The sequence below is a fragment of the Danio aesculapii genome, chromosome 25 (genome assembly GCF_903798145.1).
Source record: "Danio aesculapii chromosome 25, fDanAes4.1, whole genome shotgun sequence".
NCBI lineage: Eukaryota > Metazoa > Chordata > Actinopteri > Cypriniformes > Danionidae > Danio > Danio aesculapii.
In genome coordinates, this window is record NC_079459.1 from 23,584,515 (window position 1) to 23,600,808 (window position 16,294).

The 16,294-nt window shown below is 36.2% G+C and overlaps 1 protein-coding gene across 1 annotated transcript in view; it reads left to right on the forward strand.

Moving 5' to 3' along the window:
* mapk8ip1a (mitogen-activated protein kinase 8 interacting protein 1a) overlaps positions 1-15,661 on the forward strand; it is a 41,684-nt gene extending 26,023 nt beyond the window's left edge. The window contains exons 5-12 of the mRNA XM_056452273.1: positions 2,962-3,966; positions 4,541-4,613; positions 4,793-4,962; positions 6,622-6,725; positions 6,849-6,965; positions 8,957-9,027; positions 9,959-10,057; positions 12,501-15,661. Of these exons, the coding sequence (XP_056308248.1) occupies positions 2,962-3,966; positions 4,541-4,613; positions 4,793-4,962; positions 6,622-6,725; positions 6,849-6,965; positions 8,957-9,027; positions 9,959-10,057; positions 12,501-12,573 (1,712 nt within the window). The 3' untranslated portion in view covers positions 12,574-15,661. The remainder of the gene's footprint in view (positions 1-2,961; positions 3,967-4,540; positions 4,614-4,792; positions 4,963-6,621; positions 6,726-6,848; positions 6,966-8,956; positions 9,028-9,958; positions 10,058-12,500) is intronic.
* The last annotated feature ends 633 nt before the right edge of the window (positions 15,662-16,294 follow it).

Below are 16,294 nucleotides of genomic sequence, written 5' to 3' on the forward strand. Positions count from 1 at the left end.
ACCGCCAACTATTCCGGCATATGTTTTACGCACGCACTCATACACTACGGCCAATTTAGTTTATTCAATGTCAACTGGCAGGGGCGGATTTAACCAGTAAGCGAAGTAAGCAGCCGCTTAGGGCCCCAGAAAATTTTGGGACCCCCAATAAATACCTAGAAAAATAAATTATATCTATAACATTGTCTTTTTCTACCATTTCCTATCATATTTTGTAGGACGAGGGTATAACAAGTAAAATTGTTATATAATTATTACTTCTATGCAAATTTGTCCTACACCATCAGTCACGGAGCAGTCCAGTAGTCAAATCAAGGAAAGATTTCATTTTAAAAACATTTATTATTTTCAATTTGTTTATTATTTTTAGTTGTGAATTTGTTTTTAAGAAAACATACATTTAAAATTTCGATTTTGCATGAAGAAAAAACAGAAAAGAGATTGAGTGATATAAAAAGCTGTTTTTTTATTATTAAAAGGGTGTATTTTTGAACTTTTGGGCCCCATGACTGGAATCGCTTAGAGCCCCCGAATCATTAAATCCGCCCCTGCCAACTGGTCCAGTCGGGACTCGAACAATCGACCTTCTTGCAGCGAGGTGACAGTGCTAACAACTGAGCCACCAATGCTGCCCATCACTTATTGTAAATTTTGGATAATAACATTTCAATTTTATCTCTTTTTGTACTAATTTGTATTATTTTTCATTTTATTAGTTTCATCATTTTATTATTTTTCCCCTCCATATAGAACATTTTATTATGCATGTCAGGCCAGTTGGTTGTGATTTCACTTTGTAAAGAAACACTATAGGTTCGGTTTGGTTTTGCTCAATAATATCCAGCTGCAGATCTGCAGACCCACACGTTTCAGGTCACACTAGATTCAGGCCACTAGATCTCGGACTTATGCCACAGATAGTTTAGTGTTTAGTGTTACAGCTGTGGCTAATGAGAATGTGCACATACATATAACTTTTTTTGAAGCAGTACAACAATAAACTCTCTTGTGAGGGGTAGGTTTAGGTTTGGGGTGGGTGTAGACGCTAGTAAAACACAACAGGTTACTGTAAGGGCTAGGTTTAGGGTTGGCATGGGTTAAACAAACATGTTATGGTTCATTATACTCGTCAAAATGAATATCAATAAAAAATCTAATTATTTGGAGTATTTTGTGAATTAGTAAAAAGAGTATATATAATTCATGTGGACATTCTTGGGATCCGTCATTACCCATATATGGTTCATCCTGACCTTGGTCAATTGGCCTGAAACGTGTGGGTTTGCAGACCTACAGCTGGATATATATATAGTTTTTCTCGGCTCAATTTGCATTTCACTGCAATTTCAAGTATTTTAATTTCAAGCATTTCAATTTCAAGCATTTCAAGTATCAAAACATTTGTGCTGACCAACAATACAACAGTGGCTGCTGCTGACTTTTAAAATATCATGGGTATGGCGTTTAGCATCGCAAATCCAATGACGCTGGTATTGATGATTCTTTATGACTCATAAGTTATAAGTCAATGATCAGCAATGTGCATATGTCACATTTTGGTAAAGGTAAGTCTCGCTTGGAACCTCATCCGAGGTGGTACTAAAAAGTACTAGGTACTACAAACGGAGCACAGTGGAAAAGCCCCAAAAAGTGAGCCATATCAAATTAAACTGCACCTTATGCGAGTTCCGACTGCATGATTTTTAAAGTAGCTGCGACACAGATGTTTTCACACTGTATGACTATCTTGGGCAGCTGTTGACTATCTTGACTATCTTCCGTTGCTGTTGTGTTTACACTTGCAAGATAGATCGACGACAGGGGGTTTTACACTTTACATTGGGAAGAATCGGCAACAATTTTGTCTCAGTTCGCAAACTGTGTCTCACAACCAAACACGCGAGAAGTGACATGGAAACAACATGAGGTCATGTAGTATATTTTTTGTTATTAACTATAAAATGAGAAAGAAGCCTTTAGTGGGCTAGAAATTTACTTTTTTTTGCTCACCTGGGTTTGGAATTAGCAATTTCTACTTAACTTTTTCCACCCGGTTGTGGTATTGCACAGATGGCACATCAAACAGATACAGGTGCTGCTGCCAAATTTCTAATAGTTTTTCTTGGGTCCAAATAAACTGAAAATGAGGGCTTTTAACTTCTCCCCCAACCTCCTGCTGGCCTGCAGATACCCATACTAGTGGATGCTGCTCTCTCATTGGCTGTAGGTAATCGCCGATGGTATTTTCAATCAGAACTCATTTCACATGGCATGATTTGAATCACTAACAGCTCCAGATATTTAGCATGCCGTGTATCTGACGGGTGTTGGCGTCTCATCAGCGATTCTCTCAGATCACGTCTTTGGTAGTTCACACTGTATGATTGTTAATCAAATGAACGAGCACCAATTTGCCTATGATTTCAAGCATTTGTCTGCGAATTTCTCAAAACCTGTCAGCGAGTCAAAATCGAGGCTAAAATCATGCAGTCTGAACTGTGCATTACCATGCAGTGAGAAAGCATTTTATTTGTTTTTTTCAAGCTAGCATATAGGCTGATCATGTATGTGTATGACAAAATAAAATCTTGGTAGTTTACTCTGTCGATAAGAGTTTGCACTTTCAGGCCTCCAATAGTCAGTGGTTGTTTAATTCAAATCAAATGTTTTAATGGTTGGACTTGGCTTTGTGTGGATTTTCTCCAATCATTTTGTCTGCTTAAACTCGACCCCTTTCATACAGTCGATATTATGCTAAATATAGCTAAGTCTTATATTTAGGACTACTTATGTGTTTTCTATACTGGTTTAAAGTCATCAGTATTCATTACATCCTGTGAGCAAAGCATAGGGTTTTGTTTTTTATGGGGCATTAACTTACATTCTTACATAATCCTTTTAAGATGTTTTTCTCCACTGGTCTTATTGCCTAATGTATAATCTTCTGTGTGTGTGGAACAGGAGATTCGGTGGCCAAACCTGAGCAGGGGAGCCTGACCGATGGGGACAAAGTTCAGGCCAGGGCTGACACCAAACCACGAGGCCCTGCCTCCACAAAGAACAAAGCCTCAGCCTTTCAGAATAAGCAGCAGGACAAGTTATCAGAGTCCTTGAACAATCCCACCGTGGTTGCGCCCCTCACACAGACAGCCATGAGGGACAAATCCACAGAAGTGCCCCTGATTGAGGGTGTCCTTGACATTTCGACAATTTGCAAGGAGAAGGCCCGGTATCACACTGTAAATGGCTATCGGGAACAAGTGCAGTATCCTGCGGAGAATGAAGGTATGTGTGATCAGTTGGTTGACAGAAACAAGGACTATCACATTTCAGAGGGAAATACCACAGAGGAGATCCACCTCACGCCGGTCAACGGTGAACAGGAGCGACCGTTTCTGTCCCAGAGCAGCGATAGCAACCGCATGTCCATTAGTTCAGACACAGAGCTTCCTCCCCTTCACTATTACCCATCAGCAGGCTGTCCAAACCCCTCCATTAGTGAGGAGGATGAGGTGTACCCTCCTACACCTCCATGCCGGACTGTCAGCCTCAGCGAACAACCAGGAGACTCTAGCCAATGGGCTGAAACCCGCAAACCCAAAGTGGCGAAGGACGAAACAGGGAACGTAAAGGCAGTGGCGGTCAGCACGGATGCTTCAGGACTGACCTATGACTCTGTTAAATACACCCTGGTGGTGGATGAACATGCTAAGCTTGAGCTAGTGAGCATTAAGGACTGCTACAAAGGTTATGAAAGTGACAGCGATAACACCGTCTATGAGTCTGCCATCGATGAGGATGACGAGGACCAGGAAGCTGATGAAGAAGATGAAGAGTCGGGGGCAAGGAGCATGAGAAGAGACACCTCCTGTTTGTCTGCAGATTCGACCACAGACACCACCTCAGATGTGCCCCGTTCCCGCAAGTTTATGAACGTTTTTGGGAATGGACGGTCACGATTCTCTGGTGAGTTCAGCCTTGTCTTGAAGGCTTCTGTAGGGAGTTTCTGTGAAATCCTGTTGTTGTCTACAGTTTATTTTTGAGTTCTGAATTGATTCAAAAAATGTAAATTAACAAACGATTAGTATCTAAAACAGTTTTAAGATTTGCAGAAGAATCTCGAAAGAGGTTTAGAGATTAGTTGGTGCGTTTACAGTGTGATAACCTGCCTGTAGTTAAGTTTATCGTGCAACATTCAAATAAATGGCTCATGTTTTTTATATAATGAGCTCTTTGTGTGAAATTTAACATCCAGTAACCTATGTTTAGTAGTTTCTCCATACAAATGCAAGAGGGATGTAAAAAAAGCTTAGAAAGAATGGCAACGGTCCAAGGACTGAGCCTTGTAGCACCCCTTCCATAATTCTCTCCATGTATTTCCCAAGATTAAGAACTGCAGAGATTTTCCTCATTAATGATTGTCTTAATAGCACACTGGGCAGGATCAAGGCGATGAAATTCAGCCAGCTGATCTTATAACAAAATATATTGTACCTTTATTGTCCTAGTTGTGACAATGAATGTTTGTTCTCCCACTCAGGTGCTGAGTTTGGATTCTTCTCCTGCATTATTAATGGAGAGGAAAGAGAACAGAGCCACAGAGCAGTGTTCAGGTAAGCATTTCAAACAAATCCTTAATGCTTTGTTTTGAACAAAAAAGAAAATAAGTAGCCATGTTACATAAGAGGGATATTGAAACATCATGGCCAAGAAAGTTTCAGGATTAACTTAATAAACAACGTTTTTGTAGATCACTCAATAATACGATTATCAATTGTTTTCTTGATTGCAGATTTGTTCCTCGTCATGATGATGAGTTGGAGTTGGAAGCGGACGACCCATTACTAGTGGAGGTGCAGGCTGAGGATTTGTGGTGCGAGGCTTATAACATGCGCACCGGAACCAGAGGCATCTTCCCTGCATTCTACGCCGTCAAGGTGGCAAAGGATGAACTCGTTAAAGGTAAACCTTGCTTTTACTGTAGTATTTACAGTCTTAAAGTCTTAAAATGTCTTAAATTTCAAAAGTCCTAAAGGTGCAGTATGTAAGTTTGATACCCAGTGGTTGAACTGGGTATTGCACTCCTGGTTTAAAGCACACACAAGTGCAGGTTGCCAGATTGACGACACCAACAGGTGTTCTTGACTATCGAGCCAAAAAGCTGATTTAAGGCTGATTTAAACATTGTTCTAAATAAAAGCAACGGCGCACGATATAAAGAATATTTTCCATATTAAAAGGAGTTTTTGTTCTAACCAACAGCTGAAATATATATTTTAGAAACAGCTTTATTTTCTTGCAGCTGAACAACTGAAAACTAACAAAGATCACCTCAGTTACACATCATGTGCTTTATTCAGTGTTAAATGCTAACAATGTGAGTTTGAATGGCATTTTACTTGACATTTATTGCCATACTACTGAAAGCAGCTGCAGATAGTTTACTTCAGATCTTGAAAATAAAATAAACCATTTGAAATTGAACTAGAAGTGTGACTCATTGAAAGCCAACTTGTATCAGTGATTCAGCATGTACATTTAATAATGTTAAAGAGGTTTAAATTGCATTATTAGATTATAAACCTTACAATTTCATTCGAGTGCAGTAAGTGCACTATACTTTGTTTCTGAATGGCTGTATTTAAATTTCTGTTCTGTTTAGTCTGGTGCAAACAGCCAAATTGCTTAATCACTGCAAATCTCGTAATGTGACATGTTGTTAGGACACAGGGTTACAATGTAACGTGCACGCCTAATGTTTACTTTAATAATATTTATATTATTTGCTGATTAATAACCATCTCATATGGAACTCTGAATCTGCATCTCATTTCGAAGTCTTCTACTGTCCACCGGAGGACACATTTCTGTCGCGGACGCACACTTTAAGAGCCTTCCTGAGTGAATGAATGAAATGCGTAGTTTTCCACCAAGGCAACCTGGGGTGCTAAATTATAATTGGCTGAACTGGCAGTGAGCAGGTTAAAAGGATTAAAACAAAGACGTTCCGGTACGTAATGCACATCTTCAAAGCAGAATATCTGACTTTACAATTGTTTTTGAGATAAACAAGTGTTTACTTAACACGTTTCTTAAATATCTGTAAACATATCATGGTATTTTTATGCTTTAGAAGAGTCAAAAACTTACATACAGCACCTTTAAATTCACTGAAATATTGGGTTGTAGATCTTAAATCATTTTAAGCAGGTCTTGGTTTTTCTATGTCCAAGTAAAGATACCTTCACACCCAATCACCAATGATCTATCTCAAAACTTTTTTATATATATTTAAGCTTTTTATTGCAAAAAAAATCCATTCACAGCCGCTTTTAGTCATGTTTACAGCAAATTCTTTAAATTAAATTCTCTATCGGGGAAAGAAAACTAAAGCAACACATCTCTTTACATGATCTCCCAATAATACAAAAAAAATTACAGAAGTAACCAGGCCATAAGAAAAAAATCCTTAGTGTTTAACCAAGTATAAGTCTAAAATTTCATTCAGAACAGTCTTAAAAAGTCTTAAATTTGACTTGAAGGAACCTGCAGAAATCCTGAATTACAAGTATTTTGTGCATTTATGAAATATGACTTCTTTTGTCTGCTGTGATTGATTAGAGGTCAAAGGTGACTGGATGGACAAATTCTGGGTGAAATTTCTTGGTTCTGTTCAAGTGCCGTATCACAAAGGGAACGATGTGCTTTGTGCCGCCATGCACAAGGTACTAATCTAATTCTGTATTATGACTCTGGCTTGGATTTTCATATATTTACATAATGATTGCAGCGGTGCATGTTGTTCATATGTAATCTGATGTTCGCTTGCGATCTGATTATGTCAACAGATAGCATCAAACAGACGAACAACAATGCAGTTCAGTCCTCCTTCGCCTTGCATAGTGGAAATCAACACAAGAGGATTGAAAATCGTTGTTCAGGACGACTGCCGCACTTCTGGAAGGGTTTGTAGATTAATCAAATTCTTTCTGATGTCATAATATTCTATATATAAATGGGTGGCAACATCAACAGCCTGATGTATCAAGACATTTGTGCTGATCATTACATTACAAACCACAGGAGAGGGCAAATTATTCAGCAGGATAGTGCTCCTTCACATACTGTACTTCTCATACTCATAAAGCAAAGAAGGTCAAGGTGCTCCAGGATTGGCCAGCCCAGTCACCAGACATGAACATTGGGTAGTCTGGGGTAAGATGGAGGAAGTATCGAAGATGAATTCAAAGAATCTTAAATCCTATGAGTCCTGCAAGAACGCTTTCTTTGCCATTTCAGATGACTTTCGCATAAGTTATTTGAATCATTGCATAGATGTATGAATGTAGTCATCCAAGCTCTCCTGTGACGCAATATGAAATCTTTTTCCACTGCACCATGACTTTATATTCTATACTGTACATCATTTCTGTTAAGAGACAAGATTTTAGTCTAAGCAAAGTCAGACCTTACTGTCCTAATGAAATAATTAAAAATCAAGACATGATCATATTTTATTTTGGTAAAATAAGCGTAATCTCGAGACCTTTGCCTTTCATATAAGCCATGTCTGATACAAAATGATCAACTAGAAGTCAAGTTATTATTTGTTGGTCCTAAAACTTGCATCGGCGACAAGACTTTTGTCAGGAAGTGTATGTATGTGTGTCTTCAAATATACGTTTCTAAAATTTTAACAAATAAAATGGAATATTTTAAATTGAACAATACATTCTAAACCCTTACAGAATTAATAAAATGTTACAAGTATTTGTGTTAGTTCTGTGTTTTTTCTACCAAATATGCTTTTCAGTATGCAACAGTAAGCATCATGATCAATAAACTTGTTATGAGAAGTTACACATCCTGCAAAAATGACCAATAATAGTCCTTATGAAAAACCGCATTAGAAGCAGGATTATTTGTTTTATTACCATATAAACTATAAAGCTCAAATAGTAACTAAAAACTCACACACACACACTTGCATAAACTATATATGTGTACAACTATACGTAACGTTATTTCAGCTAGTTGTTAGACACTATATATATATATATATATATATATATATATATATATATATATATATATATATATATATGTATGTATATGTATATGTATATATATTTGTGTATATATATTTGTGTATATATATATGTGTGTATATGTATGTATATATATATATATATATATATATATATATATATATATATATATATATATATATATATATATATATATATATAAAATATATATATATATATATAATAATTTTCATTGTCGTTTAGTTTAACTTGAAAATAAAATAAAACCTAAAATTAAATCTGTATAAATATTTCGGGATCCCCCGAAGGAGCTGGAGGAAGTGTCTGGGGAGAGGGAAGTCTGGGGATCCTAAGACTGCTGCCCCCGCAACCCGGCCCTAGAAAAGCAGATGAAAATTAAATGAAACATATTAAATTTACACAAATTTACTAAATATTCAGCTTAATTAAAAAAAAAAACAATAAAAAAGGTAAAACAAAACAGTTTTTCTTAGTTACTGTTGAATGTTTTCTAATAATCATAATAAACACCATGCTGCTGTTCGTAAACTGTTGATTTGGAAACATAAAATAACATTTGACCTTAGAATCAAGTGATTCCTTTATCCTTAAATGAGTTTTAGCACAGTTCGATGTTGCCACCAAAAGGCTATTCTTCTGAACTGCTCTCTGTGACGCAGTATTTACAGCCCCACAGTTACGCAATGGAGAGTCTTAAGACTGAACGTTAATCTGTAGTCATAATACTGTGGGGTCTCACCCTCTAAGCCCCTCTGAGTGAATTTGTGAACGCATTCAGTGATATAAATTACAGTGTTAAGAACATACTGGGTGACCTCACAACACGCTGACATCATGAGCCGGAAGCTTCCACTAATGTCCCTCAATCCCTTCTTTCTGTTTTACAGGGTGAGAAGTGCTTTCACTTTTTCCAGCTGAAAAACATCTCCTTCTGCGGCTGCCATCCCAAGAACAACAAGTGAGTCTGGACAGAAGTTTATTACCAAATGTGCTTATTTCAGTTCAAAACCAAAAAAGTTTTGAGTGAGTTAAAAGTTAAAGAAAACTGATATTCAATAAAAAAATACAGTTCTTTTAAAAGTTTTATTTATTTTTATCATTTATTAATTCCTTGTAAAATTCTAGTAGGGCTATGTTTTATTTTTTATACAGTAAAGTCAAAATTACTAGCCCTCTTGTGATTTTTTTTTTATTTTTTATTTATTTTTTTAAATATTTCCCAAATTATGTTTAACAGAGCAAGGAATATTTCCCAGTATTTCCTATAATATTTATTTCTTCTGGGGAAAGTCTTATTTGTTTTATTTCGGCTAGAATAAATGCAGTTTAGAATTTTTTTAAAACCATTTTAAGGTAAATGATATTAGCCCCATTGAGCAATATTTGAGCTCGATCATCTATAGAACAAACCATCATTATACGACGATTCGCCTAATCACCCTAACTTGTCTAATAAACTCAGTTAAGCCTTTAAATGTCCCTTTAAGCTGAATACTAGTGTCTTGAAAAATATCTAGTAAAATATTATGATGTTAAGCTGAATTCAGCATCTTTACTCTATACTTTAGTGTCACCAGATCCTTCAGAAATCATTTGAATATGGTGATTTGATGTTCAATAAACATGAACAAACACTTTCGTTAATATGAAACTGTTCAAAACAGTTGAAAATGTAGTACTGTTGTGAAATAAACATGTTTCAAGATAAATAGACAGCACTTGCTTGTGACCAATGTGTCATAAATTCAAACAAAATCTGAAGAAAATATCACATAAATCTTTAAATGAAACAAATATTGTCTACCCATATTGCCCCCTACTGGAGAATAGAAAATATACGTCAATAACAAAGTCACATTTGACACAAATGCTTCATGTGCTTCTTTCAGGTATTTTGGACTAATAACGAAACATCCAGCAAACCAGCGATTCGCCTGTCATGTGTTCTTCTCAGATGATACAACCACAAAACTGGCCGAATCTGTAGGGTGAGTACTTAAGTCACTTAATAATCACATTAATTCCTCATTCATTACCCCAAAAACAAATATTTTCTTGCCATCCAAGATATAGATGACCTTTATTGTTAGGCAGAACATTAAAGAAGATTTTTAGCTAAAACTGTGTCCTTAGTGATTCAAAAAAAGCGACTTTTTTGATAAAAAAAATGAATTAAAAAAAAAAAAAACCCTATACAGACAAAATAAAAATACCACCCATAGCTCCTGATGATATTTTAAGGTGTTATGCTGGGTTCACATGAAATCAAAACTAACTTAGCTTAAGTTGTTAGTTTAGCTGTGAAAAATTGCCCCATTAATCTTTCATTGAAATCTAAAAATGCGTTTCCTGTTTGTTTTCAGTCAAATTCTCAGATTACGTCTGTCTGAGGTATTGGGTGTGGTTGACATACGTAAATACGCCCCTCCAACGGTCAGTTTTGACAGCGCTATGACAACAAACAGAAATGGCGAAGAGGAAGTGTCTGCTAGGCTGCAATAATTTTCGCAAAACTCTTCTCCCGATCTTTCGAATGAAATCCCTACTTTACCACATCATATCAGCAAACTACTACAAGCCACGCCCACTTTTTTCGCATTTAATATTTCGCGCTCTATTTTAACGTGCAGACTCTAAAGCGCATGGTGCAAAAGCATTAAAGGCATGTCCAAATCCACTTTTGCTATTTTAAGGATGGAAAAATACAGTTTGTTCCCCGGCGCATGGTCTAACAGGGTTGTGCTTATTATCTAAATAAGTTATGGGTGTGTTTTGAGCATGTGCATTGAACCAATCAGAGTCTCACCTCCCATTCCCTTTAAGAGTCAGGTGCGTCACGCCATGGAGTACCTGCTATTTACATGGCGGACTTTGTAAGTGAAAAAACTGAACCCTTCACTAGAGAAAAAACAGTTAAACAGACCATCTGCAGCCCAAGGATAAAGAATGAGCCTCCTCTATTCATCTTTTTCTTTACTTTCTCTTTACTTTACTTTTACTCTTTACTTGACTCCTTTACATTGGATGAGGAAATGGTGTTGTACCCTCTCCACTGAAGAGTTTAATTTTGTTTAAGCGCAAAGATTTGTTTTAAAACTATTTCTAAATTCAGTTCTAATTTCCAGCAAACGAATAAATGAACAATAATAACGAAGTGCGGTAAAAAACTGAGTTATATGCAAACACACGTCCTTTTCCTATTCTATACCATATGTAAAGATATTTGTGTATTGCTGTACATCCTGTGTGTATTAAGCAATGTGTAAGCGTTTGGACCTGTATAGGTGCATAACTAACATGCTCTGCGCTGGACTTTAGACCATCTAAAAGTTGGTCAATGGTGCGGTCTATTTCAGTTCCTCAAAAAAGCAACGCTCCAACAATGTGCCTTAACAAACCTCCTTTTTAGACCGGCACACCCATGAGTCCACAAAGTGGCGCAAATTGATTTGCTATTTAAACAACGTGATGCAAAACGTGAAAATTACTGTTGCGCTGGCCTGAAAATAGCAACAAATCGCACCATACACATCTTGCGCCTTATTGCACTGGGTGTATGATAGGGTATGGAATCAAATTCCCGCCTAAAGTATCGTGATTGCAGATAGAAAAATAATGTGTGTAAATCTAAATATTGACATCGCATGTAAGATTATAACATGCAAAAGCGAGAACTAAACGCAGAATAAGAAACAACAAGGTCATGTACCAAAAGATAATGAACGTTTAAAGGAAACTCACATTGCATGTTTTGGAAATACAAGCGCAGAATGTGGGGATTTACGCTCATTATCTTTTTGTACACAACCTCGTTGTTTCTTATTCTGCGTTTAGTTCTCATTTTACGCGTTATAATTTTACACACGATGTCAATATTTTGAATTACGCACATTTTTTTCTATCCACGACAGCAATACTTTAGGCGGAAAATTCACGCAAGGCGATAAACATCCCAGGGGTAATCTAGAGCAAGTGACATGATGCTTTGCATTATTTAGCAACACAATCTGTGCAAGAACCTGAAACTATTGCAACTATTGACAAATATGACCATGTTTCTACTTCTGAGGCATTTTTCTAAATGCATAAATAACAACAAATCTCATTCAGTTCAAATGTGATCCCAGACCATGAAATATAAATATGTTTATTAATACCAAAGTCTCTTTAAGATGAACACCTTTCAGGCATTCTGTTTGAATGGAAAACATCTGAATTTTAACCAAATTAAACTGCCGTAAATAACACACATCTGGACCAAACCCCTCCCCCAGAGAAACTATAGCGATCAATGTTTTGCTTCTGTACTAGTAGGCGGTGCTTCATTCGCCATATTAACCAATACACTTTTCCCTTTCATAACTATACGAGTGACATGTCTCGTGTAATCTTTGGTCTTGGTTAATACTTAACTTCTGCTTGTATTCACAGGAAAGCTTTTCAGCAATTCTACAAAGAACATATGGAATATTCCTGTCCGACAGAAGACATCTTCCTTGAATGACCTTCAGTCTACTCGTATTTTTGCATTATCACACAATATATGAGGCATCGCATGATGGTGGTTTTGAGCCTCTTCGTAATGTGTCATGTTGATGATATAATGTTGATGTCTATTTTAGACAAATGTTCAAATCGGCTACAGTGCAACTACTTTCACCTCGTACAAATTGAGTATTACTGACTGGTGTAAAGCCTTACGAAGTTTAATAACTGAAAAAAAAATGTTCGATGTGACTTGTAAAAATCATTTCTGTGCCGAATTTGGTTGGGAATTCATTTGAAGCACAATGTTTAACGTGTTAACGATAGAAGAAAGAACGTAAGCGGGATCTAAAATCAACGTTTATCAGAAACCAAAGCTATCTTGGCGAACGCTGTTCTTCACTCAGAACGGATGCAAACCGTATAATTTAATTGAGGCTAATCTGTTCATCCCAGGTTAAGGGAAGTCGAACAATTTGCAAATCATAATTAGCATTACTTTGAACACAGTTATAAAACTCTGATCCAGTCACATTTACCAATTTTTAACACATTTTTGAAGATAAAATCCAGTAATTTCAACACAAATACACATAATTGTGGAAAAGTTATATTCATCAAATTTGCCACATTGACCAACAGTTAACTACTTGGCTCAAATGTGACTTCTATGTGCGCTGTGCTTTATTCATCACTGCACTATTGATAATGGATAATATTCCCGTTTCCCGCCAAATTTCATGACTGCACCTTTGCAGTGTCACAGTTGCTGAAGTGCTGAATGTTAAAATGCCCCCGTTATGCTTTTTTAAGGTCCCTGATTGTGTTTTTTGGTTGTAAATGCTTTTATTTTTCCTAATTTAAAGCATATGCCTTTTCTCTTCAAGTGAAAAAACTGTACTTTCGAAAATCTAAATTGAGCTTTGCCTAAACTTCTACTTCTGAGAGTCTTTACTCTGCTCTGACTGGTCCAAACCCATCACAAGGGAAACTATTTCAACAACTTCATAAAACATTGGCTATCTTGTATGAATTTCTACAATCTTCTTCAAAATATGAAGCATAAACCGTTTTTCTCCAAGTGTAAAAAACAGTAGTTTCAAAAATCTAAATTTAACTTTGCCTAAACTTCTACTTCTGAGAGTCTTTACTCTGCTCTGACTGGTCCAAACCCATCACAAAGGAAACTATTTGACAATTTTATAAAATAGTGGCTATCCTGTATGAATTTCTGCAATCTTCTTCAAAATATGAAGCATAAACCTTTTCTCTTCAAGTAAAAAAATGATATTTTCGAAAATCTAAATTGAACTTTGCCTAAACTTCTACTTGACATCCTTTCTCTGCTCTGATTGGTCCAAACCCTTCACAAGGGAAACTATTTGACAATTTTATAAAATAGTGGCTATCTTGTATGAATTTCTTCAATCTTATTCAAAATATGATGCATAAACTTTTTCTTGCCAAGTGAAAAAAATGGTACTTTCGAAAATCTAAACTAAACCTTGCCTAAACTCCCTCTTGACAGTCTACTCTCTGCTCTGATTGGTCCAAATCCATCACAAGGGAAACTATTTCAACAATTTCATAAAATAGTGGCTATTTTGAATGAATTTCTACAATCTTATTCAAAATATGAAGCATAAACTTTTTCTCACCAAGTGAAAAAAATGGTATTTCATTCAATTTATTTGGCTTAGTCCCTTATTTATCAGGGGTTGCCACAGCAGAATGAACTGCCAACTATTCCAGCATATGTTTTACCCTTCTAGCCGCAACCTAATACTGGGAAACAATGGTACTTTCGAAAATCTAAATTGAACTTTGCCTGTACTCCTACTCCTGAGAGCCTACTGTCTGCTCTGATTGGTTCAAACCAATCACAAGGGAAACTATTTTACAATTTCATTAAATATTGGCGATTTTGCATGAATTTATAATTTTTTTAGAGAGGAAAACAATTACGAAATCATACAAATTATCTAAAAATTTGACAAAATTAAATTGATACCATTTGCACTGAAATCGCATTGGATTTATCACATGGTCAACTGGTAATGTAAGGGTGGACCTTCATGTTTTGATTTGATATTTTGATGAATTCAATTTCGTGTATAAATGAATGATCTGCTCAAACCCCAGTAATGTTCTGTTTACTGCTGGAATCATGGGCAAGTCATTGTGTATCGTAGCTGTTTTATGTTTAGGCAAATTGGCACAAAATCCTACAAATTATATGAATATGATTCATCCACAAATAATTACTGATGACAGTTTTCTACAATATTTTTTTTTAGTTATTACATTGATAAAAGGTCAGAAAAGCATGATAGGGGCATTTTAAATCAGGTTTGTCTTTGGTGTGATGTGTACTACAAAGTATCGCAAATACAATGCTTACGTCTGTGAATGGTTTTTGTTTTCGATTCTCGTATGTTTACGTGTGCTTATATTCCCATATGTTGCTCTGTTAAACAGAGTGTAATCTGGGCCTGCTGACATTCTGGGTCTGTATCCATGACATATGTAGCTGTGCAAACCAAATAATTTTATTTTCTTTTTACATATTATATTAGAAATCTTATTTATAATTATTACGAAATGAAAAGATCTTAAAGTATATATTATTCTGGCACCTGAAACATGTATAAGCAAAGGATGCAACGTTGAACAATCTGTATAAATGGTGCTGAGGAACACGGCTGTCTGGTAATGAAAGGTTTGCGCTTTATCTTTTATTATTTTCCTAATACAGGATGAAAGGTTTTAAAAGAAAAGCCTAAAATGGATCCATCTTTAACAGTCCTTTCAAAATGGCACATCCGCACAGCATGCGATTTCCCGGTATGCAATATTCACTAAATGAGCAAAGTTTTAAACTGAATAATCAACTCACCACATGGCACTGTGTGTGTCTAACTCTGTTTGTGAAGGTGTTTTGCTCAGTACGGCCATTTTGAAAGGTGGTTTTCAGTTATTAGATCCATCTGCAAACTGATCCTGCAAAATTCACGAGTTGTGCCTATTTCATTTGATATCACTGTACTTTTTTTGTTTTTGTTTTTGTTCTGTGGAAACCATGAAATTAAATTCTATTTGTAAATGCATTGTCTGGGTGTGTAATTGCTAATAATGAAATTATATACAATCAAAGTCCGAACATCAGGCTGCCATTTTGTTTTCAGCAAAAGAAATGTTTGTTTTCAATCTCCTATGTGTCTGTATAGAGCAGAAATCACCAAACTTGTTCCTGGAGGTCCGGTGTCCTGCAGATTTTAGCTCCAACCCTAATCAAACACAATCAAGATCTTAATAGGTATATTTAAAACATCCAGGCAGGTGTGTTGAGGCAAGTTTGAGCTAAACCCTGCAGGGCACCGGACCTGAGGACGAGATTGGTGATCCCTGGTATAGAGGCTCGACTCCAGAGGCTCATTTCAGAAAGGAGTTAAAGATTGTTTAGTATATTATAATGCTGAAATGAGGGAATCTCTGGGTTTTCCCATTTGTCATACCAGAGTAAGTCAAACCTGTTTTTAAAAAGGAGGCATCTTACCAAAGTCCCTTTAAGGCAAGTCATTTAACTCGGTGGCCGTCTTTGAAACACCTCTCGGGCATTCTGTCTGAATGGGGAAACATCGAAATTCTCTAAAACTGTTTGCCAATATTACGATTACATTACATATTTGGAATCACCAATCAAATTAAACAACAACTGTCTCATAAGTTTAGTTTCTGAA